At 39.6% G+C, this 12,415-nt stretch overlaps 1 protein-coding gene across 9 annotated transcripts in view; it reads left to right on the forward strand.

The window, feature by feature from the left end:
- The first annotated feature begins 4,915 nt into the window (after positions 1 to 4,915).
- SNX14 (sorting nexin 14) overlaps positions 4,916 to 12,415 on the forward strand; it is a 95,786-nt gene continuing 88,286 nt past the window's right edge. For all 9 annotated transcript variants that reach the window (XR_008422964.1, XR_008422965.1, XM_019442782.2 and 6 more), the window contains exon 1: positions 4,916 to 5,215. Coding sequence is in view for 7 of the 9 variants with exons in the window: in XM_019442782.2 (XP_019298327.1) it covers positions 5,016 to 5,215 (200 nt within the window). In the remaining 2 variants the exon portion in view is untranslated. The remainder of the gene's footprint in view (positions 5,216 to 12,415) is intronic.

Below are 12,415 nucleotides of genomic sequence, written 5' to 3' on the forward strand. Positions count from 1 at the left end.
ATGAAAGGTTAGAGAGAATGGTTATTCCATTGTGTTTAGAAATAAGATGACAAACAGTAAATGCTTAAATTGTTTGGTGCTAAGGTCATGAGACTTCCCAGAATTTCATGGTCAAAACAGCTTTTGTATCCAGAGAGGATCTATTTGAGCCACTGGTTGTATAAAGTTGTAGTCCTTCATATCTTCCCATTGGAGGTTTTACTTCATGGTCACTCAAAAAAGGGGTGTTAAATAGGAAAGTAATAGCTGCATTTTGAACATCTCAAATTCCCACCCATTAAAATCCCTTAATGTTCTTCCTTGAATTACATAGTCTCCATTGTAGTTCCTTTTTTGAAAAGGAAGGCAAGGAACATTTCCTGAAGTGAAGAAGGCAGTTCTGTAGTTCCTTTAACAGATGTTATATCCAGAGGTTGATGCACAGGGATAAGTTGTGGGGAGAAGAGGGTATTATGAAATGTAACATTAAAGATAACATCACGAATGCCACAAAGTTAAAATATGAAACTTGATGCTTTGAGACATAGTGGGCTGAAACTGGGGTTTAGAAATGCCAATCCTGTTACAGGAGAATACGTTCCATATTATAGTAGGCATCTGTGAGTCGGGTAGACTGGAATGGCTCCTAGGGGTAATGTCTATATATTCATCTATCTTCTTCCTGATCCGCTTACGCCATGCAGATCATGGCCCTCAACAGTTAAAATTTGGTGTATATTCTGGGTTGTCAGAGTGAAGTAGGCCACAAACAACTGGGATTCAGGTATTTCAACATCTTTAAATCTCCTGTACCAACATAAACAATTTGTATAGTGCTGGTGGAGTTGGGAGAATCAGGTTTAATTAGATGCCTTTTAAATACTTAACATTGCCTACTGCTGCCTGACTTCTAAATATTAAGTGAAAGCAAAGAGATAAATCCTAGTCTTTGCTCAAATCATTGTTTTCCCAGATCCCCACTAGTTGAAAATTTTTCTTTCCCATCACTTGTCATTTTTTAAAAACTATTACAGCCTTTATATATAAACATGCCATGTATTCTACATTTTCATGTGTGATATGTCTCCACTAGATTGTAAGCCTTTGGAGGTCAGAAAAATGCACCTAAATCATTGTATCTGCCACCACATCTAGTACAGTGCCTTATATTTATTTGCTAATTCAATAAATATTCATTAAAATAATGGGAGATATTATTGTAGCTTGATATTTGAGCCCTTTAGATGAAAGCATAATCAATTATTTTTTTCTACTTCTTAAGTTTGAAAATGTACCCTGGCATACATAGTAATTGTGGCATTTATCAAAAAATTTACACATTTAATTGTACTGGCTCTCCATAGCTAATGTTAGTCTGGAGCAGCACTGACCAGTAGAAATATAATGAAAGCCACATAATGTAATTTTAAAATTACATTAGAAGTTTAGTAAAATTACAAATAATGTGGCCACATTATAGAAATAAACATGAGATTAATATTTTAGCTCATTATTTTGAGAATATTTAACATTTGTTTTAAAAATTCAGTTTACATTCTTGTTTTCATGTGCAGTCTGATGTCTACTTTACACTTCTAGCACATGTCTATTCAGTGTGGCACTAGCCACATTCTAAATGCTCAGTAGTCAGATAATGGCCAGTGGCTACTATACTGAACAGTGCAGGTCTAGAAGAGCAGGCAAAGAACCTCTCTGGACCCTGTTTCCTATTAGGTCATTGTGATTTTAGGTTATTATCCAAATAAAGGTATTGGCTGCTTTTGTCACACTCAGAAATTGATAGAATAATTTAAGAAAATTTTTGTATTAATCATTGTATAAAGACACTTAGTAGGTACTTTACACCCAATTTAAATCTCTTTAAACTTCTTAAGAGATCTCTCTTTTAGAGTTGTGGATGCACAGGTTGAGGTAGATCAACTTAACCTTGCTCAATAAAATACTGCTAGTAGAAGGTGGAGCTGGTTTCAGAATTAGGATTGATTGTGGATATTCCATATTCCTGCTTTAAGTTCAAAACTTCTAATAAAAGTTTGGGAAAAAAGTTTAAAGCTCTGTGTGTGTTGATAACAGACCACAAGGTTAAAGAAAAAACATTTAATGAAATAAGAGTATTTTATTTTATGAAGTCTGTATCAACCATAATTTTTTTTTTTTTTTAAGTTTATTTTCAGAGAGAGAGAGTGCACATGTGCAAGAGCTGAAGAGGGGAGGAGAGAATCCCAAGCCCACTCTGCACTGTCGGTGCAGAGCCCGACTCAGGGCTCCATCTCACGAACTGTGAGCTGATGACCTAGGCCAAAATCAAGAGTGGGATGCTCAACCGAGTCACCCAGACACCCAAATTTCTTTTTCTTGCTTTAGGCGTGGATTTTATTTCTGAAGTTATTTATTTAACGTTTGTTTATTTTTGAGAGGGGGGGAACGGCAGAAAAAGAGGGAGACACAGAATCTGAAGTAAGCTCCAGGCTCTGAGGTGTCCACACAGAGCCCGACACGGGGCTCAAACTCGAACTATGAGATCACGACCTGAGCCTAAGTCAGACACTTAACAGACTGAGCCACCCAGGGGCCCCTCATTTATTTATTTCTGAGAGAGAGAGAAAATCCCAAGCAGGCTCCGAGCTGGCAGCCCAGAGTCCGATGCAGGGCTGGATCCTACAACAGTGAGATCATGACCTGAGGCGAAATCAAGAGTCAGACACTTAAAGGGATGAGCCACCCAGGCGCCCCCAGCTGTGGATTTTCCTTATAGCAGAAATTTATTTTTAGTTTTTACTTTTCCTGAACATAATATGAAGATTTAAATTGTCTAGGTTATTTCAAAATTTCCTCTAATAACGTCATATGGGGGAAAAGCCACCTTTAAGTTGGATGTTGTTAAGGCTAACTTGAAAATCAAACATTTTGCTTTTTAGGGGCGCCTGGGTGGCTCAGTCGGTTAAGCGTCCGACTTCAGCTCAGGTCATGATCTCGTGGTCCATGAGCTGGAGCCCCGCGTCAGGCTCTGTGCTGACAGTTCAGAGCCTGGAGCCTGCTTCGGATTCTGTATCTTCCTCTCTGACTCTCCCCCGTTCATGCTCTGTCCCTCTGTGTCTCAAAAATAAATAAACGCTAAAAAAAAAAAAAAAAAAAAAAAAAAAAATTAAAAAACCAAAACAAAACATTTTGCTTTTTAAATGTTTTGGCTCTTAGTACAAAGTTGAACAGTAAATTCAGAACAAGTCTTTATAAAGAATAAGATTGGCAATATAACTTCCCAGAAAAGTTTAATAAAGTAACTTGCACAAGTATTAAAGTACTTTACTCAACTACACCGTAGGCCCTAGATACATGTAGATTAATTCAACATATACCTTTTATTTATATTTCAGTGTAGTCCTAGGATGTTCATATAAACAAGGGGTTCTAGATCATTTAAAGACCATTAAAAGGCTGCAGAAGTGAAATTAATATACTAAATGTTTTCTTCTGTACTTCAAAACATTAAAAAAAGCAATTAGTTTTCCAGTGATGTTACATGGCGTTTTAATAATTTAATCAGAAATGGTACAGTATGAGTATATTGTGATGTTAGTTTAAACCATCCCTAATGACGAGGACCAGTGAAATATGGATGCTTTTATATACTACTGTGGATTGGTAAACCATTCTAGGAAGAAACTTGACAGTATGTATCATGTTCTTACCCTTGCGCAATTGTATTGATATTAATCCTTAAAAATTTATTAGAAATGTGTATAAATTTAGGATAGAAAATGGTAATCATTATGTCAATAAAACTAGCATTAATAGAATAGTTTAGGGACGATACATTCTGAAGGAAAATAATGCATCATTAAAGGTGGTCCTTGTATTTGGAGTAAAATGGAAAAATATTCATGAAACCGCACATACCCCATTTAAACAATATATACTTTCTGAACGTATCTGTTTCCGCACTTTGGACGATAAGATCCTAAGGAAGAAAAAAATGACAGGCAGCAGTAGAGCGCCGGCTCTGGGGTTAGAACTGCTCCAAATCCCGGTTTTGCTAGCCTCCGTAATCTAGCTGCAAAATGGGAAAAACTGGAGTATCTACATCATGAGGTAAATGTTTGAAAGTTAAATGAAAGTGCTTAGCGCGCCGTCTAAATAAATTTTACTTGTTACGATGATGTCTTCTTGCATCTCTCCGACTGGCGGAAAATCATATATTAAATTTAGAAATGTGATGACTTAACTAAATCGAAAGCTCCACGAGACCAGAGGGATTTAACCTAACCTGCCAACCTGCCTTGTCCAAACACTTGGATTTTGATTAGACCGGCAAGGCCATGGTGACCTGAGCTCTACCTTGCCTGTGAGCGCGCAGAATGCACACTCAAAGGGGTGACGGCCCGGTGGGTTTGACTCCCGAATTCCAGGGTTTACTCACGCGTCCTCCCCTACCCAGCCCCCGCCAAATAAGGACTCCATTCTCTCTGTTGGGCGTCACGTAAAGCTCGACGGGTCCCCACCGAGAGGCTAGGGCCGGGACCACGCACTCCATCCCCCCGCCCGCTCGCGTCACAAAAACTACAGTCCCCAGAGGACCCCGCGAGCTCAGGATGTCCCGCAGGCAGGGTCCGGCGGCTGCTCGGGGCTGTAATTTACCCCGTGCTCCGGCACAACCTTCTCTCTCTCCTCCGCGATACAGGCGAAGGTTACTGGGTGCTGCAACTTTACCCCCCGATTTCCAAAACAGGCCAGTAGCCAGTGAAATCGGGCCCTCCTTGGGAGGCCGGCGCGCGACCCTGCCCTGGAGGGAGGAGCTGCGGGACGCGCTGGGCCTCCAAGGGGTGACGATCTCGGGCACGTCGTGCGGCAGTCCCCTTGGCCGGCTGTGGCGGGGAAGGGGGTGGGGGGGAGGAGGCCGCGCAGGCGCGGCGGGGCCTTGGGCGGGGCTTTGGGCGATTGCAGCCGGCGGTCGGTCCGCCGGTCGGCGGCTGTGTGGGTAGCCGCCAGGTCGGCGGGGGCGGAGACGCGGGAGGTTGATGGGGGTCGCCTCAACCTCGGCCTCAACCTGTAGCACAGCTTCAGCCACGCAAACGGAGATGGTGCCCTGGGTGCGGACGATGGGGGAGAAGCTGAAGCAGCGGCTCCGGCTCGACGTAGGACGCGAGATCTGCCGCCAGTACCCGCTGTTCTGCTTCCTGTTGCTCTGCCTCAGCGTCGCCTCCCTACTTCTCAACAGGTAACGCTGCAGCGGGGAGCTGGCGGGCGGCTGTTCTGCGAGGCCGCAGGCGCAGGCCCGGGTTGCTTCACTGTGTGGAGACCGCCCGGGCAGCGCCGGCTCCGAGGCCTTGGGAAGAGGGGCCTCGGGGCGCCGGGCGGAGCGTCCGGGCCCGGAAGTGCGAGCGTGGGTGGGGTGCGTTCCAGTGCCCCCCTTCCTGAGGCCGGGTCTTCTGAGACACCTGGCCCCGATTCTTACCTAGTTTTCACCTGTTTCTTGTAACCTGGTCCTCCATCATCGTTGTTTTTCAGAGGAGTGAAATGTATATGTACGTCTCAATTAGAGACCTTGCAGGGCGGTCCAGTCAGCTGACGAGAGGGTTCTAGGTGTTGTAGCAGCCACAGTTTTAGGCCGACCCCCCTCGCTCTCACCGCGCGCGTGCGCGTACACTCGCACTCACACAGTTGTAGAGCCGCTCTGCGCACACTCGCACACACACGCACACGATTTTACAGCCGCTGCGCGCGCACACGTGCACGCAGTCTTACAGCCGCAGCGCGCACAGTCGTGCACGCATCCTTGCAGCCAGTGCGCGCGCACACACAGACTTGCGGCCAAAGCACACACATATGTAGTCTTACAGCTGAGGCGCGCGCGTGCGCACACAGCTTGCATAAGCATGTATGTGTGCACACATACACATAGTCACGCAACCGAAGCACGCGCGCGCCACACACACAGCCTTGTAGCTGAAGCTTTCCTCAAAGTGTGGTTGGTTAAAACGGGTAATTGTAAAGATTTGTTGAATCGAAGTCAGAAAGTAAAATAGTCTCTGTCTTGACATCTCTAGAATATTCGAAAAGGGAAGACTGAAAGTTTAAAATTGGTAAATTCAGTTGGCACTTTGAAATCGGAAAGTTCTGCCCCTGAAATAAAACTGATTTCCTTCAGTTAGCTATTTCTAGAAATGATGAAGTAGGTAGTGGAGGAGAACTTCAAATTATTTCCGGATTTGCTCTTGGCGGAGAGAAGTCTGAGACACTTGTCAGCAACAGTATCTACATGATGTTTTTTCTGATGTTTTGAACATGAAAGCATCCTTACTCTTTACCGAGGTAGTTGATCCCTAAAGAGAGGAATGGGAAAGCGTTCACCAGGAATTTGGTTATTTAATTTTGCTCTAAGGCAACCATTTCGTGTGACGGTTGGATCAGATTTTTTTTCCCTAGCCATTTTGCTTTCTTGTTAGTGGACTCTGGGTTTATATAATACTAGGTTTAAATAACGATTGATATTTTACTGGAAAATATCATTTGAGATCTAATGTGATTTGATTGTGATAGTAAGATGTTTGATTTCAGGAATACCTAAAGGAATTCTGTTAAGAATCCTTAGCAGAGTGGAAATTAATTATTAAGTACTTCGCTTTCTGTCATCTGGAAGGTATTCTAGATTAACAGCTTTAATATGAAAAGTTAACTTTTTGTGCTTAACTTTTGTCCAGGAATTTTTAACCTGTCTCCTTCGGTAGATGGGTCAGTTTAGGTGTCCAAAGTAGGACATGTAGGATCAGGTTGAACTAGATTTCTGAGGTTGTCTACTTAATTGTAGTGTCTAGTGTTCTATGTTGTTAAGTCATAGAATACCATTTGATCTGTACCCTGTATCTTTATTTGTATTATTCAAACAAAGAATTTTTTTTCAGACTGTTTTTGGTACTTTCCTTTGTTAGTGTTGAAACCAGCAAAAGTGATCTTAAACATCATAGAACTGTCTTTACTAAAAGAATGGTTAGGTACCCTGTGGTGCCTGGCTGGCTCAGTCCATAGAGCATGGACTCTTGATCTCAGAGTCTTGAGTTCACGCCCTACATTGGGGTACAGTTTACTTAAATAAGTAAATAAAATGAAAGAATGGTTAGGTACCCTTTTAACAGGAAAAAGCCTTTGGAAGGTGCAAGACAGTGTATATAGTGTGCTTTTCAACGTATTGTGTGGTTTTCATTAAAGTACGTGTGCACATTCACGGAGCACCTGGGTGGCTCAGTCGGTTGAACATCTGGCTCTTGGTTTCTGCTCAGGTCCTGATCTCATTGTCCATGAGTTCGAGCCCCACGTTGGGCACAGTGCTAATGGTGCAGAGCCTGCTTGGGATTCTCTCTCTGTGCTCCTCCCTGTCTCTCTCAGAATAAATAATTAAACTTAAAAAACTGAAAAAATATATGTGTGTAGATTCATATGTACATATAAACGTGTGTTTATGTATGCTTTGGCTATCTCTGGAAGACTGTTACATAAGGAAATGTGGTCCCTTCTAGGAGTGGGGAATACTAGGCACATCTATTCAGAAATTAAAAAAAAAAAATGTGTGTGTGTATGTAAAATATAAAAAATACCAGGGGCATAATGATTGAATTAGAAGAAATGAGAAGATATACTTAATGCATACCTTCAAAAAGTGATTTTTACACAGGTATTTCACCAGTTTATAGAAATAACTTAAAAAGAAATTTTAAGTTTAAAATCTATAGTGGTTAGTATGTAGATTTGGAGCTTTACCTCTATGTGGTAAAACTTAGAATAATACTCTTTTTCAAAATTAACTTTTTCTCTTATAGCCTTGAAAGTATTCAAAGTATTGTTTAGTATATAAATTTTTCTTTTGATAGCAATTAAGGCTATGAATGTTATCTGTGGAGAGATAAATAGATATAACTTTTGGCTGTTGTAAGTGATTTGTGGGAGGAATAGAGTAACATACTTTACATATTTCAAATTATTTATGATATCACCTTTATGGTAGTGTTAGGGAAAAGTAGGAGCATAGATATAATTAGCAATCATAGTATTGAGTATTTGAGTGTTATACTAAGGAATATTTTAAGTTAATGCTACTAATAATGGTAATAGTAGTAATAGCTAACTAACACTTTGTAAGTGTTTTGTTTGGCCCAGGTATTGTATTAAGAGTTTTCATTAATTATTGAGGCAATTTATGGTTGTGTGTGAAAGTTTTGAACCTAAGCGTGACTGTAAGAATTTGATTCTGACTCCTCCATTAATCAGTTATGTGACTTTGGATAAGTGATCTAACTTTTACCTGTCACAGTCCCCTTATCTGTAAAATAGGGATAATACTAGTACCTACATTATATGATTATTTTGATGACTAAGTGGTTAATACATGGAAAGTGTTTAAATTGGTGCTCAGCGTATAGAACATACTCTTATTAAATGTTAGCAGTTATTTTTATCTCATTTATTCTAGCATGCCAGCAGACACCTTTGTGAGTAACCTCAGTCACCATGGATCAGTTTTGCTTGTTTTTGAATTTCATATGAATGTAATTATGTGGTCCTCTTGTATCTGGTTTCTTTCTCTCACTCTGTGTTTGAGATTTATCCATACTGTTGTGTATATCAGTACTTCAGTCTCTTTTGTTATTGTGCAGTATTCCACTGGGAATATGACACGCTTTGTTTATCCATTCTTCTGTTGAAGGGCGTTTGACTTGTTTATAGTTTTTGGCTATTATTAATGCTATGAATATTCTCATATATATTTATTTTGGTAGACTTATTTATTTTGGGTATATGCCCATGAATGGAAATGCTTAGTTATAGTGTATGGGTTTGTTTGACTTAAGTAGATACTGCCAGATAGCTTTACAAAGTAGTTATACTAATTTTCACTCCTGCCAAAAACATTTGACTGTTCTGTCGGATACTGTCTGTGGATTTAGTCATTTTAGTGAATGTATACTAGTAGGTCGTTGTAGTTTTAGTTAATTGTAGTTTAATTGTTAGCTATCGTCATCATGGTGTACATTACATCCCTAGTACTTATTTATCTTATTCCTGAAAGTTTGTACCTTTTGACCAGCTCCCTCCAGTTTCCTGTCCCCTATGCTCCACCTCTTGTAACCACAAGTCTGATGTCTTATGGTATGAGGTTTTTTTCCTTATGATTTTACATATAAGTGAGATCATACCCTATTTTTCTTTCTCTGTTTGACTTACTTTGCTTAGCATAATACCTTTAAGGTCCATCCATATTATCCCAAATGGTAGGATTTCTTCATTTCTTATGGTTGAATAATATTCTTTTTGTGTATATATACCACAGCTTCTTTGTCTGTTCATCCATTGATGCACACTTAGGTTGTTTCCATATCTTGACTGTTGTAAAAATTTTACTGTGAACATGCAAGTGCAGATATCTTTTTAAGTTAGTGTTTTTGTTTCCTTTGGGTATATTCTCAGAAGTGGAGTTGCTGAATTATAAAATAGTTGTATTAATTTTTTGAAAATCCTCCAAACTGTTTTTCATAGTGGCTGTATCCATTTACATTCCCACCAACAGTACACCAAACCCTTGTTCCCTTTTCTCCACATCTTCACTAACATTTGTTATCTCTTGTTTTTTTGATGATGGCCATTCTTTCTTTTTTTTTAAATTTTATTTTTTTTAATTTACCTCCAAATTAGTTAACATATAGTGCAACAATGATTTCAGGAGTAGATTCCTTAATGCCCTTTACCCATTTAGCCCATCCCCCGCCCCAACCCCTCCAGTAACCTTCTGTTTGTTCTCCACATTTAACAGTCTCTTATGTTTTGTCCCCTTCTCTGTTTTTATATTATTTTGCTTCCCTTTACTATGTTCATCTGTTTTGTATCTTAAAGTCCTCATATGAGTGAAGCCATATGATATTTGTCTTTCTCTGACTAATTTCACTTACCATAATACTTTCTAGTTCCATCCACATAGTTGCACATGGCAAGATTTCATTCTTTTTGATTGCCACGTAATACTCCGTTGTACATATGTACACCACATCTTCTTTATCCATTCATCCATCAACGGACATTTGGGCTCTTTCCATACTTTGGCTATTGTTGATAGTGCTGCTATAAACATTGGGGTGCAGGTGTCCCTTTGAAACAGCATAGCTGTATCCCTTGGATAAATACCTAGTAGTGCAATTGCTGGGTTATAGGGTAGTTCTATTTTTAATTTTTTGAGGAACCTCCACACTGTTTTCCAGAGTGGCTGCACCACCTTGCATTCCCACCAGCAATGCAAACTCTTTCTCTGTATCCTCGCCAACATCTGTTGTTGCCTGAATTGTTAATGTTAGCCGTTCTGATAGGTGTGAGGTGGTATCTCATTGTGGTTTTGATTTGTATTTCCCTGATGATGAGTGATGTTGAGCATTTTTTCACGTGTCGGTTGGCCATCTGGATGTCTTCCTTGGAGAAGTGTCTATTCATGTCTTTTGCCCATTTCTTCACTGGATTATTTTTTTTGGGGGTGTTGAGTTTGATAAGTTCCTTAGAGATTTCAGATACCAACCCTTTATCTGATATGTCATTTGCAAATATCTTCTCCCATTCTGTCAGTTGCCTTTTAGTTTTGCTAATTGTTTCGTTCGCTGTGCAGAAGCTTTTTATTTTGATGTGGTCCCAAGTAGTTCCTTTTTGTGGTGATGGCCATTCTAACAGGTGTGAGGGGATATCTCATTGTGATTTTAATTTGCATTTCCCTGATGAGTAGTGATATTGAGAATCATTTCATGTACCTGTTGGTATTTCTTATAACTTCTTTGGAGAAATGTCTGTTTAGGTTCTCTTGCATTATTATTTATTAACTAATTAATTATTATTATTTTTTTTTACCAGCAAAATGGGTTTATTCAGGAATAGCAGAACAATTGCAATTGCTATGGGAAACCAAAGACAAGTCTGAAAATCAAACGAGAGGAATGTAGAGAAAAGGAGAGAGATGGCAGGGGCTTCTTTGAGTAAAAGTCCATTGGAAGAACTTGAGTGGTGGCATATGTTTTTTTTTTTTTTTTTTCTTTTGAAAAAATATACAAATGTTTTACTATTTTTAATTTTTAATTTTTGTTTAAATCCAAGGTAGTTAGCATATAGTGTAATAATGATTTCAGTAGTAGAATTTAGTGATTCATCACTTAAATATAACACCCACTGCTCATCCCAACAGGTGCCCTACTTACTGACCATAACTCTGTATTTGAGTCTCTTATGGTTTGCCCCCGTCTCTCTTTTTAACTTCTTTTTCCTTTTCTTCCCTTATGTTCATCTGTTTTGTTTCTTAAATTCCACATTTGAGTGAAGTCATAGGATACTTATCTTTCTTTGACTTAATTCACTTAGCATAACACACTCTAGTTCCACCCACGTTGCAAATAGCAAGATTTTATTCTTTTTGATCACTGCATAATATTCCATTGTATGCATGTACCACATCTTCTTTATCCATTCATCAGTCAGTGGACATTTGGGCTCTTTCCATAATTTGGCTATTGTTGATAGTGTTGCCATAAACTTTGGGGTGTATGTGCCCCTTTGAATCAGAATTTTTGTATTTTTAATGGTTTTTCATTTTTGAATTGTTTTTAAAGTGGTTGTAAATTTTTTGAGCAACCTCCATATTGTTTTCCAGAGTGGCTGCACCTCTCCCAGTTTGCATTGGGAATGCAAACTGGGAGTGCAAACTGCACCTCTCCCAGTTTGCATTTCCAGAGTGGCTGCACCTCTCCCAATTTGCACCAGTTTGCATTCCCAGCAGCAGTGCAAAAGGGTTCCTCTTTTTCTGCATCTTGGCCAACATCTGTTGTTGCCTGAGTTGTTAATTTTAGCCATTCTGACAGATACGAGGTGGTATCTTATTGTGTTTTTGATTTGTATTTCCCTGATGATGAGTGATGTTGAGCATTTTTTCATGTGTCAGTTGGCCATCTGGATGTCTTCTTTGGAAATGTGTGTTCATGTCTTCTGTCCATTTCTTCACAGGATTATTTGTTTTTTGGGTGTTGAGTTTGGTAAGTTCCTTACAGATTTTGGATACTAACCTTTTATCTGATATGTTATTTGCAAATGTCTTCTCCCATTCTGTAGGCTGCCTTTTAGTTTGTTGATTGTTTCCTTCGCTGTGCAGAAGCTTTTTATCTTGATGCGGTCCCAATACTTCATTTTTTGCTTTTGTTTTCCTTCCCTCTGGAGACATGTCTAGTAAGAAGTTGCTACAGCTGAAGTCAAAGAGGTTATTGCCTGTTTTCTCCTCTAGGATTTTGATGGTTTCCTGTCTTACATTTAGGTCTTTCATCTATTTTGAGTTTATTTTTGTGTATGGTGTAAGAAAGTTGTCCGGGTTCATTCTTCTGCATGTTTCTGTCCAGTTTTCCCAACACCA

This window comes from Panthera pardus, unplaced genomic scaffold, assembly GCF_024362965.1.
Source record: "Panthera pardus isolate Hobbes unplaced genomic scaffold, ASM2436296v1 HiC_scaffold_17, whole genome shotgun sequence".
Classification (NCBI taxonomy): Eukaryota; Metazoa; Chordata; class Mammalia; order Carnivora; family Felidae; genus Panthera; species Panthera pardus.